Consider the following 21688-nt stretch of genomic DNA (forward strand, 5'->3'; position numbering starts at 1 on the left):
AAAGAAGAGATGAGCTCGGTGCAAACAACGTCAGGGACCAGGGTGATGCCAGAAAAAGAAGTTCGTGAAAGAAACAACTCCGAAGTTCGATGGTGGTCATTCATGCATTGGTGAATACACATTCTCGCCAAGTCGAAACGGTTGGCTGTTAGTAGTCATGCAAGGCTGACAGGGGTCTGGACACATCATTACAGACACTGCAGGAACCAAAACCGACAGGGGTTCCCCGCGACGAATCGGGATGAAGAGCCTTCCGAGTTGACAGTCACGAGGCGAGCTTTAGACACACCGATTGCGTCTAGCGCCGCGCTGTTAGCAACTCGCAGACAGACAAAAAAAAGGCGATTCCTGTAGCTCGCACAAAATGGTTCGAAAAGAACGTCGGCCATATCACGAGATCGCGCTTTGTATGACATCCGACGTTTACAAAATGAGAGATCGACACACTTACACGAATGCTTTAACCATTTTTAGGCCTTGGCGGTGTAACATTGATTGCAGCGATTGTGGCCGCAGATCTTACAGCGCCAGATCGCCACGAACGGGCCTCCGTTGCAGTCGGAGCAGCGCCAGGTGAGGATGTTGCCGTTGGTGCCCTGCACGATGGCGAACACATGCCCGGAGCACTGGTTGGCCATGATGACGGATGTTTGGATCGATTTTACTGCAGTGGATCTGTCAGTCAGCTGTCTTGACCTCATTTGAAGAAGTTACTGAAATCATTGCTCGTCATAAGCAATTGTCAAGGTGCAAAGAAATGAAAGCAGCAATGGGGAAGCAAGTATAGTATAAGGAAGCAGCTGAATAACATCCCAGTCATTGCAGGAAAAGGGCTGTACATACCTTCGGTAGGTACCTTGTAGCAGAGTGGTGAATGGCCGATGGATGTAGGTATGCTTCTCCAGATATCTTGTCGTTAGTCTGGTAGCTTAAAACTTAAAGTATGCTGCTCTAGCTGAAACTCTTCACAACGGTGCTTTGAGGGGAAAATGATGAAGTCTCCCAGATAGATGACAACATCAACTTACTCTATTTCTGAAGAATCAAGATCTTAGCACACAGCTTGATCTTCATCACCATCGAGTCGAGAGGAGGGAAAGGAGCGATTTATAGCAATCTCCTCTCCCCCTGTTTGCCGGTCTGAGGGCGCTCCAGTCTGCCTGCGTACGAACAGCGTTTCTTTCTGGATTGATGATAGTTGATCGGTGTTCGCGTCCTGAAGCAGGTAGCCGTCTGTGGATCGAGTTGACGCCGAGAAACTACAGATCCATCAGTTCCAGCTCTTGCGGTGTCGATTGCAACGTGTTTGTGCTCCTGTCTTGCTCCAGTCGGGTAGGCGTGGAGAGCCCCTTCGGGCCAGGAGGAATTATAATGTTTTTCAAATTATTATGACTGACTGACTACAAGGAACATTGCGGTTCGGGATCAACGCTAGCATTTTGGTGTCGCACCGTGTTCTCGGTCCTTGGATTCTGTTGAAGAATGGCTTCTGGCCTAATTCGCTCCAGCCTCCACCGACTGGGCTAGTTTCAAGGAGTTTAGACCATGACTTGCTTACGGGGAGGATTTAGTCCTGGTGGCCGTGGGTCAATGATGGCCATTATTATTGAGTAGTCGCAGTGAGAATGGATATTTCCCGGATTCCGGAGAAAGACGTCACAGCCACTTGGCTGCAAAAGACCGCAAGTGCAACACGCCAAAGTTTCCGGGAATGCGGTTCCGGACAAGCGAAGCGCCGACTAGGCCGATTCCAGGGCTTTGGGGCGAGGACGACTCGAGGGACGAATGATGAGCGCCGTGTGAAATTCCCAACCTTTGTTTTCCGTGTCTCTTTTTTTGAGCACTGGTGGTACAGTGCCGATTTGAGGACTTGTTTGATTAGTTTTTGTGATGTCCATCATCCATGTCCGAAAGCCTGTCCAACGACCGGGATGCAGGCGATCCCTGCAGCCATCCTCCCCTACCATAGACACTGGCGCAGGCAGGGCCTGGACTAGGTCCATAATGGCCGCTAATCACGGGCTCGGGACCAGATCAAGCTCGTCCACCCCCGCCTGCATATCCGATGCGTTGGGCTTCGCCAGCCATTAGCGCGAGCCTACGGACGCGCAGAGTATGTCATTAGTGAGGTCCTAGAACAATAATGGCCGGCGGTATAGAAACGGCTCAGACTCGAGAACCACACCCTGACAGCGTCTTGCGGGTAAGATGCCATAATAATGAGTCCAGACTGCTAGACGACGGGGTTGGTCCGTATAGAGCTGGATAACCATCACGCTAAGACAGGTCACACGCCTGTCCAATAATATCATCATTAATTTTTTTTGAGTCCTGGTGTAGCTAGTCCTGTCAAGAAAAGGACTATTTACGGGACATTTTTTAGGCCACTGAAGATCCCCCGCTACAGGGACGCCGGAGCGAGAGGCGCAAGGTTCCAGAAGGCAAATGCCATCCCGACAGCCAGTTTGAACAAACGGGATTGGTGATCTGCAGAGTCAATTAATTTCAAATTAGCCCGAAAAGAAAGTGGCTTCGAAAAGGACGAACCGGCAGATGGCATCATACTCCGTTAGCAGCCACCGCGTGGCCCACATGCATCTTCCCCGACACAGCGGAACTCCCAGGAGACCCCGATGCGCCAGAAGATCCTATCAGCTCAGTAGTTGGCCGTCTCTCCGAAACATCTCCAACCCTTCGCAGATACACTCCAGTGGGGACCAGCATCCCTGCCAATAGTCATGGTGCGTATTCACACCGCCGAATGGGCCGTTTTTGTTTGAATAGTATGAAATCCTTCGTGCTTCACGGTGACTGCGTATCTCTTGCTGCTTCATGACGTGATGGCACAGGGCTTGCCAAGCTGCGCTCTGACGCTCGATGTCGAATAACAACTCCGTCTAGAAATCGATCGAAGGCTCGATGCGTCGAGTACACAGTACACACTCTCACTTATCGAAACAAAACGAAATGACGATCGTCGAAGATAATCAAGTCACGTTGTGCGACGCAGTGATGGGATGGCAAACCACGGTGCAATACTCGAACAACAAGGATGCTTGCATGCTGCGAGGTCGTTCTTAGCCTGTCTCCGTCTGCTTTTTCTCGGGACCGCTAAGGCAGGCACAACCGTGAGGCTCTCGTCACGAGATCGGGTACCTGATCGCGCCTACACCGCTCAAATCCAATATTGCATGCAAGACAGCTACCGTCAGCCAGGATGGAGATCTAGAAATCTACGCCGATTAACAACAGCCTAGCCCAAGCTCTATCTGATGATGCTAATTATAAATAAACGCGGCTCAAATAAGCTCAGCAGCAAGGCTGATCGAATCATAGCGACGGAGAACTACACCACTACTCCGGACGACAGATGCTGGATACAGATCGCCTACAGAAAAACCAAAAGAACTGCTGCCAAGAAATTGGCATGTGGATACGAAGGAAAATCTGCAGTGCGAGGATGGATCGTCCAGACCAGGCATTCCTGTGACTTATGAGAGAATTCCAATGCAGCAGGACCGGCCTTCGTCGACAGGATAAAATTACCTGATATGCCCTTGTGCACGAGTCGTAGTACCTACTTACTGGGTAGGACCAGTACGTACGTTCGGACGTCAAGATATTCCGTAGGCTGATGGTATGACAAGATCATGCTAGCGTGTCGAGTCTAGGAAGAGTTTTCTGCGGATACCCATTATTTCCTCATGATTTTTATCTGTGACTGGCTTGTAGCGATGCGGATATCGACCAATGGCCTGGATGCAGAACCAAGTCACCAGATACCGCACATGCGCAGCAGCACGTCTACTAGTCTATATCAATACGGTGTGGACAATGCAGTGACAACGATATCCGCCCAGAATCAAATCAGACAAAGGGGGAAAGAATAAGAGACGTTCATACGTCCGGCATTCGAGTTCTGGGTAACTATGTAACTAGTTATACTTTCGGAGACGCCGCCTTACATTGCAGTATGTATAATCAACGGATTCAGTTTCTAGAACGAGCTCAGGGTCTACTCCGACGTCTGTCAAGTCGGGATTCGGAGGCCGGTTATACGGGTACCTAGGTAGCTAGCTAGCTAAGTTCTTCACCGTCTGCCCTGCAATCTGATCAACACAACCCATGTGTCACAGCCCTCATGTCCGAGATGTTCTCTTGCATCACTTCCATCGACCGTCCTCCACATGGACGGCGGCCGCGAAGCCAATGATTAGGCTCTGAAAGCAATGCCTTCTATCCTCGTGGCGCAAAATCGTGACATCCTCATACAAGGATATCCCGACTCCGCAAGTCTGTTCTGCCAACGCTCCGTTAAGGACAACTTTGTTGGTGCGATCAGAGACGAGCTCCAATCAAGCAAGATGTCCTTGCAGAGACCCTCAGTGGTCCTGCATCGTTGGGATTGAAATGAACCAGAAATATGCTTCTGCGGTGAAAGGCGTGGGGGTTTGAGTTTTAAGGATTCTGCATTTATCCGTGAATTCATGTATAGTATATCGCATGTGTGGTCCTTCAGGTCCTGATGAAATCAAAGAGTGGTTTCCAGTCGAGATGAGAGCAGAGAGCAGGATTTTTTTTTCCTGCTCAGCGGTCGAAGGGTGTCGAAGTACCCATCTTCTAGCAGATTGGAACATAGGTTGAAAATACACGGACATTCACAGGCAGGATCTCCATTATCCTGCAGGGACTAGAGTCTGTCCAGCACAACCCAGTCCTCAAACTCAACATACAACTGGGGAGATCAATAACAACCACCATCGAATAATGCAGATATGTCACTCGTCTTTTCATACCTGGTCATAGCACATAGTCATTACTTGAATTTCATTTGAACCGCACAGTGAATGCAGTTAGTCATTCAATTGAAACAGTGCCGAGATGCTAGAAAATCTCAAGTCAGTTCCGGCTCGTCAGATTCGGATAAGGACCACATGACCTACCTCTCGCCGTAATGGTGGCGCCTAATGCTCTCCGCCAGCAAAGCCGAGACGTCGATGACGACCAATTTCTTGGAGCGCCGGGACTTGTCAATGGGGATAGGGAAAGAATTGGTGACAACGATATGGTCAATAGCATCACACGCCTCCATTTGCTCCAGGGAGTCATCCCCGAAGATTCCATGCGTAGCAATGCAGTATACCTTCTTCGCACCGCCTTTCTTCACAACGGTTTCTGCGGCAGCGATCCAGGATCGGCTCCGGTCGATCATGTCATCAATGATAAACACCGTCTTATCTTTCACGTCTCCGACTAGAGTGATGGTTCTCTCTTCCGCGTTGCTGCTGAGAGCTTGTGCCTCATCGTCGTCCGACTCGACTACATCATACGTGCCCCCCAGAGCATGTTCAGGCTGCAGTGACGAGGTAGCAGAGATGACGGAGGCTGCCATAGGATCGACAACATTCTCATGACGCTCGAGGCCATTTTCTGTAACCAAAGTCGGAGCCTGGGTCGACGCAGCAGACAGGACAGGGGAAGGGTAGTCGTCGTCCACAAGGTGTCCCTGCACCAGACGTCCGGTAATCACATCGCGTGCTCGTCCATCGGTGGTATGTTCAGCTGCTTCCAATTCTGACGGCCGACGAGCGGCAGGCGGGGTCCCCGGACGCAACGTATCGGCCGATGTGGAGAGAACATGGTCCTGAACAGCGTTTTCAGATGCCCCCGGAACCAGATGGTCATCTCTTTGACGGTCTCGATCATCATCTGTCTCGATCGAGTCGAAGAATATTGTGCTGTCAGTCATGGTCACATTGACCTTCGGTCTTCGCCTGTCGGTTGTTACAATGCCAAAGTTGAGCTTCAGGGTATCTGCTAATGAGGTGACTCGTTTAGTGCCACCTGCATTCTTGCTGACAACCACTGCATCTTTCCAGCCAGGCACATTGATCCGAATCCAGCGAGCGATCAGCGGTTCCGCGAATAGGTTGTCAACTGGATTGCCGAAGAATCCTTGCATTTGGGATGCCTGTCAAAGCAATCCGGGTCAGAGCGCGGCCAAACATGGATCCCAATGCGGTAAGACCGGTGGGAAATTTGCAGACTGTGGTAACACATACATGCAGATCCAGTGTGATCACATGGTTTACTCCAGCAATAGTAAGGAGGTTGGCGATCATCCTGGCAGCGATAGACCCACGATGACTCTTCTTTTTTGACTGGCGGGAATATGGGAAGTATCTTGACGAAGTTAGTGTCAACTGTACGTTGCTCAGCTGAAGGAGAACACATACGGCATGACGGCTGCAGAGTGACACTTCTAGTCAGTCACCAACATTCACATGTGAAGAATCAAAATCACTGCAGATCATCCGACGAAAGCATACCTGTGATCGACTTCGCAGAACCACCCTTGCATGCAGAGATCATGATCAGAAGCTCCATGAGACTGTCATTGATCTTGCTGCTTCCACTTTGGACAATGTAAACATCCTGGTTTCGTACAGACACGTTGATGTTGACGCTGGTCTCTCCATTGCTGAATTTCCGGAGCTCTGCTTTGGCTGGGACGGTGCCCAGCCGCTCGCAGATGGCTTCAGCAAGGGCCGGATGGGAAGTCCCCGAGAAGATCTGAACACCGCGCATGATGGTTTCTGGGAATTGGAGTGTCACCCAGGCCTGTGTTCATGGGGGGAAAGTATTCGAGGGAGGCGAATCCCCGTTGACGCTGTTCAGAATCCGGGGCGGCATTTTGTACTGACAAGGAGAGAAAAAGTGCAAAAAAAAAGCCCAGTCAAGCCGCTTTGGCACGTGCCGACCGCCGGACTTGGACCGCGGGGCTGGAACTCCAACGATCTGCTCCGGAGACCCGGGCCTAGCCGCCCCGCGCAGACAGGGAACTGACTGTTCAATCCTCTTTCCATCGACATGTCACAGAGGTTTCCAGAAGTCCAGGGAGGAGGATCTCTCATTGTCGCGTGGCAAGTCAGAAATAAGAATGTTCTTGTCGTGGGTGGTGGCGAGGTAAGGCTGGTGTTGCGCTGGCATACGCAGAAATATATATATTGAACCCAAAGCACCCCGCTATAATAGCAACATCGCAAAAAGCTCGTGCTGACAACAAGACGTATAGGTCGCCGCAGGCCGTATACTCCATGCCCTCAATGCCGATGCCAAAGTGACCGTCGTCTGTCCAAGCTCAGGACTGAACGACGAAGTCGCTTTTCGTGTTGCCCAGAAACAGGTCTTGCACATCGATCGCAACTTTGAACCGCACGACCTTGACAATGCAGACATGGTGCTCTGCGCAATTGATGATTCAGATGTCTCGTCGCGAATATGGAGGCTGTGCAAAGAGCGCCGGATTCCAGCTAATATTGCGGATGTGCCCTCCGAGTGCGACTTCTATTTTGGCAGCGTGCACCGCGACGGGCCATTGCAGGTCATGGTGAGCACAAATGGTAACGGTCCGAAGCTGGCCAGCATTGTGCGCAAGAAGATCGCCGAGGCGCTGCCGGATAATACGGGTGTGGCCATTGAGAACGTAGGCAAGTTACGGAAAAAGCTAAGAGAGATTGCGCCCGATGCCAGTGAAGGACCGAAGAGGATGAAATGGTAAGCGGGCCGGGGACACGATCCTGCCGTACTAGACTGATTGTCTCCCGCAGGATGTCGAACATTTGTGAGTCGTGGAGTCTGGAAGACCTCGTCGAAATGACTGAAGGAGACATGGATACTCTATTAAGATCCTACGAGTCTGGGCGAGTGCCTAGTCTGGAACAGGTTCGCCAGGAGCGTCCTTAGTCCAATCTTTCCAGATTGGAAATGGTTGCTACCATCACAGGTATTCCGAGAAAAAAAAATCCATCATGAATGATACCGAAGAGGCACGTTTCATATATGGACAAAAATAGCAGGAGGCGTCCCATGCGTCTCCAACTGCTGAAATGTATCTAGGTGATGTTCCCTGGCTATATCATAACACGGGGAATCTTGCAGAAGGGGGGGAACAACGCCGGGCGCACAGAAAAATGCACAGATAAAAACACACGCGCGCACACACACACACACAAAATAGAAAAAAAAGTGTAGAAATCGGTACCCTCTCTACAGTCATTGTTCGTTCAAAGGAAACAGGAATAGAAAGTAGAAATTTCGTAAGAAAAAAAAGGAAGAGGACAAAATCCAAGAATACAAACACAGAATCAAGACATTGAGGGTGTGCGGGAGGTAGGTAATGGTACTCTATGTTCAACGGCCACGACTGGGCCTGCGGTCTGTGCTGAAATATTGCTGGGGCATGGGGCTGGTGGGTGGTTCAAGCGGAGTCTGCACTGGAGGCAGGCCCAATTTGATCTCACCAACCCTCCGAAGCAAGGATTGCAGCGCGAGACGAATCTCTGAGTTGAGGTCTCGACTCAGCAAATCGATGGCCAGTGGATAGAATGTTTCGACATGCTGTGCAAAGCTTTCCCTCGGGAAGTTGGTGTACCCTTCGATCACATCGACCACCACAGGCCGCCAAGCCACAATATTTCGGTGCTGGGTCTCCTCATCTAGGCGAACGTAACTTCGTATGATATCTGCGCAGAGTCTACAGGAGAGCAGTTAGAAAAATCACGGTTGCTATGACAAGAGAGTAGTCGTTGAGGATTGGACTTACGGAATGAGTGCAGCCTCGGTTTCCGCACGGCTACTTTTCCTCTCTTCTCGGTCGTCATGGTACATCCGGAAGAGGATACTGACGTAAGTAGCAGCACTTCCGCTTTCTTGTTTTAGCAGGTTGGGAGGCTGTTTCATAAATCCTTGTCGCCAAAGTTGCATCCGAAGCTCCTTGTTTTCATTGAACTTCTTCGCAAACTGATAGCTCTTCTTTAGTAGACCCATGAGCCGTAGGAGCTCATGACTTGGAATCTCCGCGTAGACACTGTCATTCGAGAAAAGTTCATGGACCGTCTCAATCATCAGCAATTGGAGGACACAGTTGGTAATGATGCGGTTGAAAAATCGGCGTCGTGCCAAGGTCACTGCGGGTGGCTGCTGTTGTACATCTGCCTGTGGACGGTAATCCTCGAGTTCGGTAGCTTGAGCATTCTGGGTAGTTTTCGGCTGACTTGGAACATCGCCTGCATCCCCGTTCTCTGGAGCTCCATCTTGTGAGCCATTCACTTTTGACGTTGCAGCACCGGCCGTGTCCTCGTCCGAAATAGCTTCAGGCGCTTCCGTAGATGCAGTAGCATCATTTGTTGTTGACTCCCCATTGGATTTCGAAGCATCCGGAGTCTTCGGCGGCGCAGAGGCAGCTGCAGTGAATAACTCGTATGCAGTTGTTCTGCTGAAAAGCTCCACAAACGCGCCCACTATCTTCGTCCAGTGCTCTTCTGAGAACTTTGTCACATTTTGCAGAATCAACTGTTGTAGGCAGTTGCTGCCAATCCGAGCGATAGTGTCGTTCTCCTGACAGATGCACAACGTCAACAGCTCCAAGAAGCGATCAAGCATGTATTGCAAGGAATCGAAGTAATGAGTGAACAGGGTGATCATGTTCCTTAATGCTTGGATCATCGTTGTGGACAGCCAGACCGACAGTTCTTCGTGGTTTGGCACTTTTGACATCTCGGATTTAGATTGAAGAACGACAAAAATCGGGTACAGCAATTGTCTCCAGAGAACATCCCAGAACTCGGGTGGGAAATCACCACCGTATCGGATAAGCGTCTCGAAAAGGTAGGTAAGTGCTCTATGCTCTAGTCAGTATTCTTTCTCATGTTTTTGGCCAATGTACAGGCATCATACCGTGAACGAACTTCGAGGTCATCACCAGTCATGAGTACGTCCTGGAATGCGATCAAAATCGGGTACCAGAACTGCTCCTCGTGAGTGTGGTGACCAGGCTGACGGGCAACGTTTGATCCTGCGTCCTCAGATACGCTCCCACGGGGCGTGTGTCTCTGCGAAAGCGGACACTCGGGGGTCTTTAACATCTTTGTAATTGCCGACTTTAATGTCTCTATGGCTTGCAATGATTTCTTCTGGAACTTGGTGTTTTTCGAGAATTCCGTCAGGCAGACAATCAAGTCTGCAAATGCTCCCTGACTGATCACAGTCCCAAAACGAGTGTTATATATCTGGGTGACATGTTCAAAAGCCATGTTGACGATACCCTCTGTTGCTCCGTTAGGGCCAGGACGCGCTGGGAATGATAGGAGCGATACACTCACCATAAGGCTCTCGAGCAGCAACAGTGAAGACCCCAAACATCGTTTTCCAACCGGACCGAATATTATCGCCCCGTGCTTGGATCATCTGGATGAGACACCGAAGGACCATGTCCTTCACGGTGACAGTATTGCTGTTCGCCATGATGTGTTCAAATGGTTTGAGAAAGTCTTTCTGGAATTTGAACCCTGGAAGCTCCTCAATTTCCATGAAACGCATGGAGAGTTGACGTAGGGAGTCCAGTGCAAAGAACACAACAGTTGTGTTGTTATGGCAGCCAACTTGGTTGAAATGCGCACCCAATACTTCCCAGATTTTGGACCACTCGATTCTGACTCGCGTCATATTGTAATAACTGATTTCCACGAGTTTCTGAAGACTGTAAGTGCGAGGAGAGTCGCTTTGTCCTGAGGACTGGATCTCCTGCCAGCTCACATCGCTCAGGGCGCGTACGAAATCCACAATGGCCTCCTCGGAAAGATTCGCTGTGTTTGTGAAAATCCGGTCTACACCGCGTACCATTTCCGTGGAGCGGCTTTCCATTGCAACCTCTGGCCGGAAAGACAACGAACCGTTTGCAGAACGTGGCCGTGGGCGCCTCGAAGACTGCATCGACTTGCGAGAGGGCTCAATGGATGTTGGAGTGACAATCCGTGCTCTCGAGACATCAGGCAATGCTCCTTCGTCGACTCCATCGCTCAGCAGCTGGAATCGATCGAGCTGACTGACGCACGTGAGAATCTCCCTCCAAGATCCTCGTAGATTGTTACCCTCGGAGAGGGCCACTTCTAGCAATGTCTTCAATGCCTCAACGTTCTTGGCAGTCATTTCTCGGAGGTTGCCAAGGTTCGTGAACTTAGCCAGAGCCGTCACAAAGGCCACTCGTGGAGTTTCCAGGTCGAAGGCACAAGAAATTCGTATCGCCAGCTTCATGCCATCCATGCACAGTCTTACCGTCTCGACATTTTGCGTATCTTGAACTGCGCCTGACAAGCCAGAGAGGAAAGACATCCACGTCACATTGAACATAGAACCAACATGCCGTACTGACGATGCAGGAATGAATCGCGACAGTGCTTCCCTCATCGCCGTCTTGCGCTGCGCTCGAATCAAGCTTCTATACAGTTGCTCTGTCTTATTGGCCATTTCCTCGGACGCTTGGGCGTATTTTTCGCCCTGGGTATCTCTCCCGACCGTGGCCAGTACCTGACTAGCTCTGGATGCGAAGCCGGCAGGAGCGGAAGTCTGAACGCCGAGGTTCGCAGCATGCTCTCTTTCGGTATCAAGCACAATTTCATTGTTAGCAATCTCATCGAATATAGCCCCAAGATATTCGTCAGGCAGATCCTGGTTGTCGTTAATGCCCCGGTTGTTTTTGATGAAGTCCTCCTTCGTCATTCGGCGCCCTTTCAGCTTGCTGCTGTGCTGGTCGGTATTAAGCATGATGACCGAATATGCCAGTACATATGCCGTGTCTGCATTGGCAAATGCATTGGGGTTATTTTCAACGTAGCGCTGGGCAAATTTGAGCATAAAACGGTCGATCTTCTGAGCTTCCCCGGGCAACCGAAAGCACTGGAGAAATCGACGGAGAGCATCAACAAACCGAAGTTTGGAGAAGTCCATTAGATCCACGAATGCATGCATGATGGCAATATTTTCCGGATCTCCTTCACCAAGATATTCCCCTATCATGGCTTTGTCGAGACGATCATTCCGAAGCAAAAAGGTGGCGATATCCTGTGGGGAGTCAGATCGGATGAAGCCTTCCTGCAGCAAGAGCTTGATCCCGCGTTTTGGCTTAAAGTTGAATTGCTGCACAGCGTTGATCAGAGCGGTTTTTCTCTGCTTGACCTTCTCGATCTCATTGGGGTCATCCTCAGCCACGGGTGTGGACCGACCAGTTCCGCCGTCTGCATGTTCCAACCTTGGCGACCTTGGCGATGGAGCCGCAGCAGCAACTGCCGATGTGTCCAACGATTCCCTTGAGTTATCTGTTGACTTTCGCGACAGATCCTCCCGGGTGATGGTAGGATTTGCTAAGCGCTGAGAGGACCAATTATCCAGCGACCGCAAGATCTCCACTAAGCATTCCAGTGCTTGGTGTTTCATTGCAAATTCAGGAGGCACGCTTTGCGAATTCGGGGCGGGGTGGGTGGTCATGCTTGTGGTTGTCAGAGAGGGCGGAAGTGTACCGCGTTGATGCCATTCGGTCGCATTAGACACTTTTGTACGATTTTCTTGATAGTGCTGTTGCTGAGCTGCTGTAACTGTGGCGGGCATGCTGGAAAATCGGGATAGTTGTTCGATCACGCTATACATATGTAAGCACCATTCCAGCCACCAAAAAGATTACACGTGCAGATCGATTCGGTTCACGTACTTTTGGAAAATATTCTCCAGCGCAGTCCGATCGCAGTCGTAATTGAGGTATACCTCAACCAATGCCCGAGGATCAGTTGACAGTCTCTCGAGGATGTCCATAAAGTACTGCTTCTGAAAGGCGGGCGAATTCCGTCTCTCGAGTATGGCGAGGTAGATCTCTTTAAAGAAGACCTCCAGCTCTTTCTGAGGGCACAGTTAGATATCGAAGTTGGCCTGATGGGCGTGATAAGCTACTAACCTTGAACATCACTCTCATGTGCTTGAACATGAGCCAGAAAATCTCGGCACACACTTCAAACACCTTTGGAATTGAGCTGGATCCATTCCGGCTGAGGCTAAGGCAGAGATGAGGCCGGATAGCGTGCAGAAGCGTCATAGACTCTGAGGGATTGGAGGTGTTTCTAATTGTGGCAAGAGGCGACGTGAAAACGGCAGTGTGGTTGTTCATGAGATAATGGATCAGATGCAGAGATAGCAGTTTGGACCGCATATTCTGAGACTTGAGGTCTTGCTGTTGATCATGGGTGAGAACCTTATGGCTCAGCTTGCACAGAGCTCTGAAAACCAGAAAAGCATCTTTGACATAGATTTCATCCACTTCATCAGCTGATCCCTCGACATCTTCTCTGTCATCCGCGGAATCGGCAGCAGACTGATGGGTGTGTTTCACGCGTGTCACCATCGTCGGCGCATTGTCATTGACCATGGTATCATCTTTACTAGATTCGAAGCTTTGCAGTGTAAGCTTCTCCGTGGGCTCTTTGGTCACCGGCTGATCGGAGACGACGGTTGAGGCAGGTTCGGCGGGCCCTTCTGACTCCGTGATCTGAGACCCATCCGCCGGGTCAATAGTCACTGTCTCCGGGGAGTTGTCGTTGTGGCCCTCGGCTTCTCTCATGCGAGCCTCTTTCATGTCAAGCCTCATGCGGACTCGATCAAAGACAGTACCGACCATCTGCGTAAGCGAACCCTGGGCGATTTGCTGATTTTGGCTCGACTTGGAATAAATGAATATGTTGTAGATCTGACGAACGGCTTTCAGCAGACCAGCTCCATGCACGACGATCTTGTCATTGAGGACAGCTGCCAAAAGGGACTTGATGATCTGCTGTTGGATTTCGACAGGGGTCGCCTCATTTTCGAAGCAGTCACAGATTGTCTCTATAGCGCGTTCGATTAGAGGGAGCTGCTGTTCCGACGCAGGCTCGTTTTCCGGAATGGTGGATGGTCGGTTGGATGGGAAGGCAAAATAGGAGTATGTGATCAGTTTGCCGATGCAGTCCAACGCAGTTACCTGGAGCGGTATGCTAAAGGTCCTGGTGGCCAGCTGAAGAGGACGAAAGATGACTTCGGGGTCCAGCTGCTGCCTGTCGGACTGCTTGATGTTCGCAAGAGCCAGCTGCACGGCATCCTCCAATTCCTTGCTCTTCCGCGCTTCCTTGGAGGCTGCGATCGCATCGAGGGCCGTGACCACGAACACAGTCGAACTAATGGGAGTCGATCGATGCGTAGCTTGCGTAGCAACGGTAGACCTCGAATCCGAGCGTATTCTCAAGGCCTGTGCTGGCTCATCCTGGGCCGTCTCTCCTAGCGTCTCTTGACGTTCAGGGTGGGGTTCCCTCGAACTGTCCGGACCTGTTTCGACTTCGACGCCCTCATGAGGGCCTTCTCGAACGTCCTCGCTCTGCGCAGTCTCCAAATCGGGCGCATTCTCTTGTTTCGGGGTAACGGCGGCATTGTCGGGAGAGCCAGTCGCAGACTCGTGCGTTTCCGTGTTCTCCCCCGTGCTTATTGCCTTCCATTCAGCCCCAGAAGGCAAGTCATCCTTATCTGCCTTCAGCAGTGGCGGCGATCCAGCGTCTGTCTGTCCGTTTTCCGTGTTCTCTATCTGGGATGCGGCTGCAGAGGTCCGCTCCGGGCCATCTGCAGCGTCGAGCTGCGTTTCAGCCATTGATGCGCGACTCCGGCCTGAGGATTTCGAGCCGGGAAGTGTGAGAGAGTGTCCGCATTGAATTCCTAGGGCACAGGCGGGCGAGAGGGATCAGAATCGAAGAAGGGGGTGTGTTCCTGCCAGCATAGCCCAGTTAGGAATGCCACCGCCCACGGGCTGAGCTCTGATCGTGCAGCGTGTCTTCTACCTGCCACGGGCCCGGTACGGCCGCCGCCAGTCGCCAGCAGCGCAGCCGGCGCCAAACGGCTTATGTAAGCAGGCACCCGTTCGGAGTTGCGCGCCCGAGTTGCTCCGTTCTTCTCACCGGAGCTCAACAAGAAAAGTTCCAGGTCCTCCCCCAACACGCCAGCTGTGTACAGTCTTCCTCTCCCTCCCAGGCCCGTCCCTGCTGTCGCTCCTGCCCTCCCATCCTCTCTGCTGTCGTCTGTGGGCCGTGGGGTTTATTTCGTTTGTCATTGGCAGCATCTGGCACCAAGGTTGCCTCTGCTGCTGTCAGGATGCGCACCCCAAACGTCATGCTGCTCAAGGGCGCCTCTTACCTGAGGCGTCCTCAGAGCGTCTACAGGCTGAAAGATGCTGTTCGGTATAAAGCGCTCTTAGTTCCGAATGCCTTGAGGTTTAATTGATGATGCTGACCATTCCTGTGGTCTCAACAGACCCCAATTACCTCTCGTCTCTGCCTTATCTCGTTACTACTCCTCTAAGTGTACGTTATCCAGCTACCTCACACCCTCGCTACCAATTGCCAGAATTCCTCGCTCCTAACATGCCTTATTCTCAGCCTACCCTCCGCACACCATCATTACCATGCCCGCATTGTCTCCAACGATGACCTCTGGAAACATTGGAGCATGGCACAAGAAGGCCGGTGACGCCATCAGTCCCGGTGAGGTGCTGGTAGAAATCGAGACCGATAAGGCGCAGATGGACTTTGAATTTCAGGAGGAAGGTGTTCTTGCCAAGATCCTGAAAGAGGCTGGTGAGAAGGATGTGTCTGTCGGAAACGTGAGTTCCCTATCGAATTGGCCCATGGCGCACGGGACTAGGTGAACTGACTTCGTGTGTCGTAGCCCATCGCCGTTCTGGTGGAGGAGGGTACGGATATTGCGCCGTTCGAATCCTTCACTCTGGAAGACGCTGGCGGAGACAAGGCGCCCGCTAAGAAACCTGTTGAGGAGTCCAAGGGTGCTGCCGACGAGGCCCCGAAGCAGCCTGCTCCCACAGCAGCAGTTGAGTCCAAGCCCGAGGCCGTGGAGCCCGAAGTTACTGGGGAGAGGCTGCAGCCGGCGCTCGACCGGGAACCTCAGATTAGCCCTGCTGCGAAAGCTTTGGCTCTGGAGAAGGGTGTGCCGATCAAGGCGCTCAAGGGCACGGGACGAGGTGGTCAGATCACCAAGGAGGACGTTGAGAAGTACAAGCCCAGTGTGTCTGCTGCTGCCGCCGGCCCTACCTACGAAGATATCCCTCTTACGTCGATGCGCAAGACCATTGCCAACCGACTAAAGCAATCGATGCACGACAACCCCCACTACTTCGTGTCGGCCACCCTGTCTGTGACCAAGCTCCTGAAACTTCGCGAAGCCCTCAACGCGTCGGCGGAGGGCAGGTACAAGCTCTCTGTTAACGACTTCCTTGTCAAGGCATGCGCTGCGGCTCTCATGAAGGTGCCGGCTGTCAACTCCAGCTGGCACGAGGAGAACGGACAGGTGGTCATCCGACAGCACAAGACGGTCGACATCAGCGTGGCCGTCGCCACTCCTTCTGGTCTCATTACGCCCGTGGTTAAGAATGTTCAGAACCTCGGCCTGGCCAGCATTTCGAACCAGATCAAGGACCTTGGCAAGCGTGCCCGTGACAACAAGCTCAAGCCGGAGGAGTACCAGGGTGGCACCTTTACGATCAGCAACTTGGGAATGAACCCGGCCGTTGAACGATTCACGGCCGTGATCAACCCTCCTCAGGCTGCTATCCTCGCTGTCGGTACCATCCGCAAGGTGCCTGTTCCCAAGGAGACTGAGGAAGGCACCTCCGTCGAATGGGACGACCAGATCGTGGTCACTGGAAGCTTTGACCACAAGGTGGTTGACGGCGCTGTTGGTGGAGAGTGGATTAAGGAACTGAAGAGGGTTGTGGAGAACCCGCTGGAGCTCTTGTTGTAAGCTACTAATAATGTCGATGGGTGTTTTGGGGGGAATGCAGGGAATACGGGGTGTAGGATGTAGTTAATTGTCCGGGGGTACTGGATTGTCATCCTGACCCTGTTTCCTAATCTGTACCAAAACTCACTTTCCTTTGTTGTCGTTATTAGCCCTGAGAGATTTTCGATCCGATCTCGTCATTTATATATAATCAACGATTCAATAATGAGAGCAGAGCTGTAATAATGAATGGCGACCGAGTGTAATAAGACTCCACCGGAGATTTCCCTCCAATGGCACGCATGCATCGGCAAGCAGAAAAAAACAAATTCACCGGCGCAATCTCCGGGCGAAGAGAAGAAAGAGGAGTCCCAAGTTCAACTCCGTGATGTGAGACAGCCCTTTTCAGGAAAAGATCACCATCATCAACAACGATGCTGTTTTTAGTGGCCATTCCCACCGGCTCATGGAGAAATTCTCTCCGCGCTGCGCTTTTTCCCCGGAATCCCCGCATTATGCGCTGTTTTGAAAGAGTCTCTAGTAGTAGCCTGGGGTGTACTCCGTACGGAGTAGTGCTTTATATAACCCATGGCTATGGCCATTACTGATAATGATGGTCAGCTCTGTTGGAATAATATGTAGGATAGGAGTTCATCATCTTGCTACGCTTATCCTGCTTTTTCTATGCCAAGATGACAAGATATCCTAGTCTTAGCTACTATGCACTCTCTTCATATTTACTATTTACCAGCTGTGGTGCACTGGCATCCACAAGGTTGGAACCTAGGTTAGACAATGGACTGGCAATCACACCTCCAATGGGGTAAGTCTCGTCTTGTGAAGAGTTATTATTATTATTATTCTAGCTAGATACAGCTTGGCTCATTCATATATGAACCGTGAAGATGGAACTCCTACAACCACTACTCATGCTCCCCGAACGAATCGATCATCCAGTCAAACGCGAAGGCTCTCGTGGACTTTGGCCTTGATACCCTTGGCTATCGATATGTCACAACTGATTGCGGCTGGACGGTCCCCTACCGACTCCCCAATGGGTCCTTGACCTGGAATGAAACGCTGTTTCCGAGTGGATTCCCGGCACTAGGGCAGTACATTCACGATCTGGGGCTTCTCTTTGGCGTCTATCAAGATGCGGGGATTAAGACTTGTGGAGGACCCCCTGATCAAGTAGGAAGTTTATGTAAGGGCTTTGACTCCCCCGGGATGTGCATTGGCCGGCGTGGTTAATTCGAATCAAGTCCATGAACAACAGGACGCAGAGACGTTCGCTGCCTGGAAAGCGGATGCGTTGAAATGTACGTGCTGTTGTGTCTCTTCTTGCGCCCGTCGCATTGATTGATACTGATCTTCCTTCCAGACGACAACTGCTATTCTGATGCAGCCGCTGGGTATCCAGATGCGGATTATACACCGAGCACCTCGCCATCGTTCCGCTACGCGAACATGACAAAGGCGCTGGCCAGTGTGGATCGGAAAATCCTTTTCCAAATCTGTGACTGGGGCGTCGATTTCCCCGCGCTCTGGGCTCCCTCTCTGGGCAACACCTGGCGAATTTCCAACGACATAATCCCCGCGTGGCGGACGATCTTCAGGATCCTCAACCAGGCCGTGCCGCAGACTTCTTTTGCCGGACCTGGCCACTGGCCAGACCTCGATATGCTCGAGGTGGGGAACAATGTGTTTACGATCCCGGAAGAGCAGACGCACTTTTCCCTTTGGGCGATCCTGAAAAGCCCCCTGACCATCGGTGCCGCGTTGAATGATACCTTGACGACGATCAGAGATGCCTCGCTCCAGATCTTGAAACAGAAGGATGTCATCAGCTACAACCAAGACCCGCTTGGTGTGAGTGCCAGTCTGAAGAGGAGATGGACCGAAGAGGGCTTTGAAGTGTGGAGCGGGCCCATATCGGGTGGGAAGACAGTGGCTGCATTGATCAACTGGGCGGATGAATCGAGGAACTTGACGCTGGATCTCCCTGTCGTAGGCCTACAACACGCGCAGACGCTGCGGAACATCTGGGACGAAAGCGCAGCCACGAACGTCCGTACGTCGTACACTGCGAACGTGGCAGCTCATGGAACGATGTTGGTAGAACTGGCCGGGACAACAGAAGCAGGGAAGTATCCTGCTGATATTTTTGCAACTTCAGATGGGTCAGTCCTAACCCCTCTTCCCTTGACAGGAAAAAAAAAATAAGGGACGCTGACCGCTTAGCAGGCACTCGACAACTTTTGAAAACATCTATGCCGAGACCACTAGCAGCCAGTACCAGTTGACAATCGCGTTTGCTCCCGGATCATCTCACTCGAGCGAAATAACGATCCGAACGAGCCTCGGGGGATTCAAGACGTCTGCCAAGGTGCAACCGACTGAGAGCCAAATCTCGGTCAACATCTCGCTGTCAGCAGGTTCATCGAACACGATCACGATTTCGCCGTCTCCAATTATCAGTTACATAAACGTCACCTCCCCATCGGGGACATACTATCCCTGTACATCGTTTACACCTGTGGGATCCGCCAAACCCGAGACTTGCGATGCGGGATTCTGCCTGCCTGTCGGGTCCAAAATCGGCTATATCAGCCCGACAGGTAATGCAAGCATCACTATCCCTGCCACGGTGGTGTCTGGCAGTGGCGATAATACTACTGCTGCTACTACGACTGCAGGGAAATACCTCGAGATCGACTACATCAACAACGACATTGCCTTTTCAACCTCGTGGACCACGGGCTCCAATTCTCGGAATCTGACAATCTCGGTCAACGGCGGACCACCGACGAGGATCGAGGTGCCTCTTTCTGGGAAGCACAGCGAGCTCTTCGGACCAGGCCGTGGCTGGTGGGATAGCGCGACCTTTGGCGTTTTGGTTGATGGGTGGAGGAATGGAGAAAACACGGTGGTGATAGGGAACCAGGGAGGTGACGAGGGAGTACAGCCGTATGGTGCGGACTTTGTGGGCTTGCGACTGTATGATTGATTGATTTGGACAACTTGAACTATTACCTGGTTGATATTTTGACCACTTTGGACGAATGCTGAATGAATGGGCCGAGGAAAGCGACAGGAACTAGAATAAAGCAATACGTAGTCAGCTCACTGTAGCCTGTTGAGTCCAGCCTAGCCGGTGTTTGACTCTCTGGAGTCTTTTGGGACGACCCATCCATCACATGCAATAAGATCTGATTTTAGATCTCTCCGCGCTGGGCAACTGCTCTACTCCATACATAGTCAGCCCTGCGCGGCGGATAACTGCCAAGCCCCCGACGGGCCCGCACTCTATTCGGGTCTGCTGGTATGTTAAATCATGTGCCGGGTCTCCGATTGGACAGGAGACCAATTGACAGGCATCATCTTGGCAGCCGGACACGTGCAGCCGGTCCACTGAGTCACATCTATGACGTGATGTTCCTCGTCCAAGGCCCAGGCAGATCCGGCACATGCTCTGTCGCAGCATCTTAAGTAGTCTTCTGGTCCCATTCGGTGTCATCCGACCATTCTCGACTATCCCCATAACTCGCTGTTACCCCTCATTCGTAAGTCCTGTCCTGGAGCTCGAGGTAGCAGCCAAGCATCGACAAGATCTGCGTTTGACCACTGTTAATCTCACAGCTTCTATCGCTGTTTTAACCACCGCTCAAAGCAGGATCCATTCTACTATGTCGTACGCTGCAGCTGCTGCCAGAGGGGCAAAACAGTCTCCGGAAGAGGTAAGTTTGATTGGTCCTCGCTTTCTTGAAAGCTATCATCGATCACTGACTTGCAGTCTCATAGGCGTAAGTTCTTCGTCCTGAGTCATGGTCGTCTGTATACCTATGGCTGACTTTTTGCCTCAAGTCGTGCCCCACCCCAACCGCAAGTCGAGAGGCAGTCAGGAAGTACCGCCTCGCAAGCCGATGTTGGCTCGCCACATGTCCAATCCGTGCATTCCAACTTCGAGAATCAACCTTCGAAGGCAGCCACACAAGCTGAGAGACTTCAACATGAAGCTGAAGAGCAAGTAGCTAAAGAGAAAACCAGTGGTGAAGGAGCCAGCAAGAAGGAGAAAGCAAATGCTAAGAGCAAGAGCTTGCTTCGCAACGCGAACAACCCTGTTTCCTTGGAAACGCCTTCTTGATCAGTGCGGTCAGCACGGGGCTAGGATTTGCCGCGTACCGGAAGCACGCAGAGGGAAAACTTTCCTGGGAAGTTGTCGGTCTCTGGACAGGAGCTGTTAGCCTCTTCGGTGCAGCAGATTACTTCGTCAGCAAGTAGGTCGTCCCGTTCTATGGACACATGGCCATCTATCACACTCGTCGTGATTAACAATTCTTTCTGCTGCAGATGGCTTCTCCAGAATAAATACCCGAAGAAATAATTGATTAGCCGACCAAGGCGTAAATTCATGCAGCTCGATCGAGAAGGCTCCATTCAGCCACATGGAGCGCCTAATTCTTCCGGATAGCTTATGGACATCTCTGCTCTTAGTTCTCCTTATGTCGAATGCTGGAGGGCAGATTTGTTTCTCTCTGCATCTCTTTTAGGGTGCGATGCCATGTATTATACCACGTTGCGACAGACGTCTTCTGTTGAATGATCAATAATATACCATTTGCAACTCCTTGCTCGTTGGATCTTAATATAATTGTTGTAAAAGGTTCTGGGGCATCAACTGCTGTCAGAAGTAAAGGAGCTGTCCGGGCGAGCATGTACGGAGTATAGATAAGCATATGCCCTATCAAACTGCCCGAGATGTGTATATCTTCTGTGCTGTTAGTTTCAGCGTCATTGCGAGTTGTGGCACTGTTGGGCATGTGAAAAAAACAGCGTGGAAAATGGTATGTCTTTCAATAAGTGAAATGAGGAGTTGCGACTATTATTGTTTGGTTAAGGTAGATCAATAGGAGTACAATAATAAGAAATCGGGGACAGTTCATGTGGAATCAATGACTATTTTTGTTGACGTCCGCTGCACTCCGCCGAAGGCGGTGAGGCGCGTCACAGCTGTATCTGCCATGTGTCCTCCGGAGATCCACCCAGTATCATC

At 51.4% G+C, this 21688-nt stretch overlaps 5 protein-coding genes across 5 annotated transcripts; 3 read left to right on the forward strand and 2 right to left on the reverse strand.

Moving 5' to 3' along the window:
* Nucleotides 1-4744: 4744 nt before the first annotated feature.
* T310_2249 (Ribose-phosphate diphosphokinase) lies at nt 4745-6588 on the reverse strand (the record flags this gene model as incomplete). Its single annotated transcript, XM_013474867.1, has 5 exons — nt 4745-4796; nt 4944-5971; nt 6063-6183; nt 6237-6246; nt 6330-6588. The coding sequence occupies 5 exons, from the start codon at nt 6586-6588 to the stop codon at nt 4745-4747; spliced, it is 1470 nt and encodes a 489-aa protein (XP_013330321.1).
* A 282-nt stretch (nt 6589-6870) lies between these two features.
* On the forward strand, nt 6871-7746 carry T310_2250 (Uroporphyrinogen-III C-methyltransferase; the record flags this gene model as incomplete). The annotated part of the gene is made up of 3 exons (XM_013474868.1): nt 6871-6966; nt 7076-7557; nt 7611-7746. 3 exons carry the CDS (start codon nt 6871-6873, stop codon nt 7744-7746), a joined length of 714 nt encoding a protein of 237 aa, XP_013330322.1.
* Nucleotides 7747-8193: 447 nt separating this feature from the next.
* T310_2251 (Guanyl-nucleotide exchange factor (Sec7)) lies at nt 8194-14497 on the reverse strand (the record flags this gene model as incomplete). The annotated part of the gene is made up of 6 exons (XM_013474869.1): nt 8194-8536; nt 8606-9682; nt 9739-10135; nt 10215-12475; nt 12545-12729; nt 12785-14497. The coding sequence occupies 6 exons, from the start codon at nt 14495-14497 to the stop codon at nt 8194-8196; spliced, it is 5976 nt and encodes a 1991-aa protein (XP_013330323.1).
* An 807-nt stretch (nt 14498-15304) lies between these two features.
* On the forward strand, nt 15305-16656 carry T310_2252 (Dihydrolipoyllysine-residue acetyltransferase; the record flags this gene model as incomplete). Its single annotated transcript, XM_013474870.1, has 2 exons — nt 15305-15502; nt 15568-16656. The coding sequence occupies 2 exons, from the start codon at nt 15305-15307 to the stop codon at nt 16654-16656; spliced, it is 1287 nt and encodes a 428-aa protein (XP_013330324.1).
* Nucleotides 16657-17327: 671 nt separating this feature from the next.
* Nucleotides 17328-19642, forward strand: T310_2253 (Alpha-galactosidase; the record flags this gene model as incomplete). Its single annotated transcript, XM_013474871.1, has 5 exons — nt 17328-17458; nt 17541-17839; nt 17898-17954; nt 18017-18815; nt 18880-19642. The coding sequence occupies 5 exons, from the start codon at nt 17328-17330 to the stop codon at nt 19640-19642; spliced, it is 2049 nt and encodes a 682-aa protein (XP_013330325.1).
* Between the last annotated feature and the right edge of the window lie 2046 nt (nt 19643-21688).

Source organism: Rasamsonia emersonii, assembly GCF_000968595.1.
Source record: "Rasamsonia emersonii CBS 393.64 chromosome Unknown ctg1118621760018, whole genome shotgun sequence".
Taxonomy (NCBI): domain Eukaryota; kingdom Fungi; phylum Ascomycota; class Eurotiomycetes; order Eurotiales; family Trichocomaceae; genus Rasamsonia; species Rasamsonia emersonii.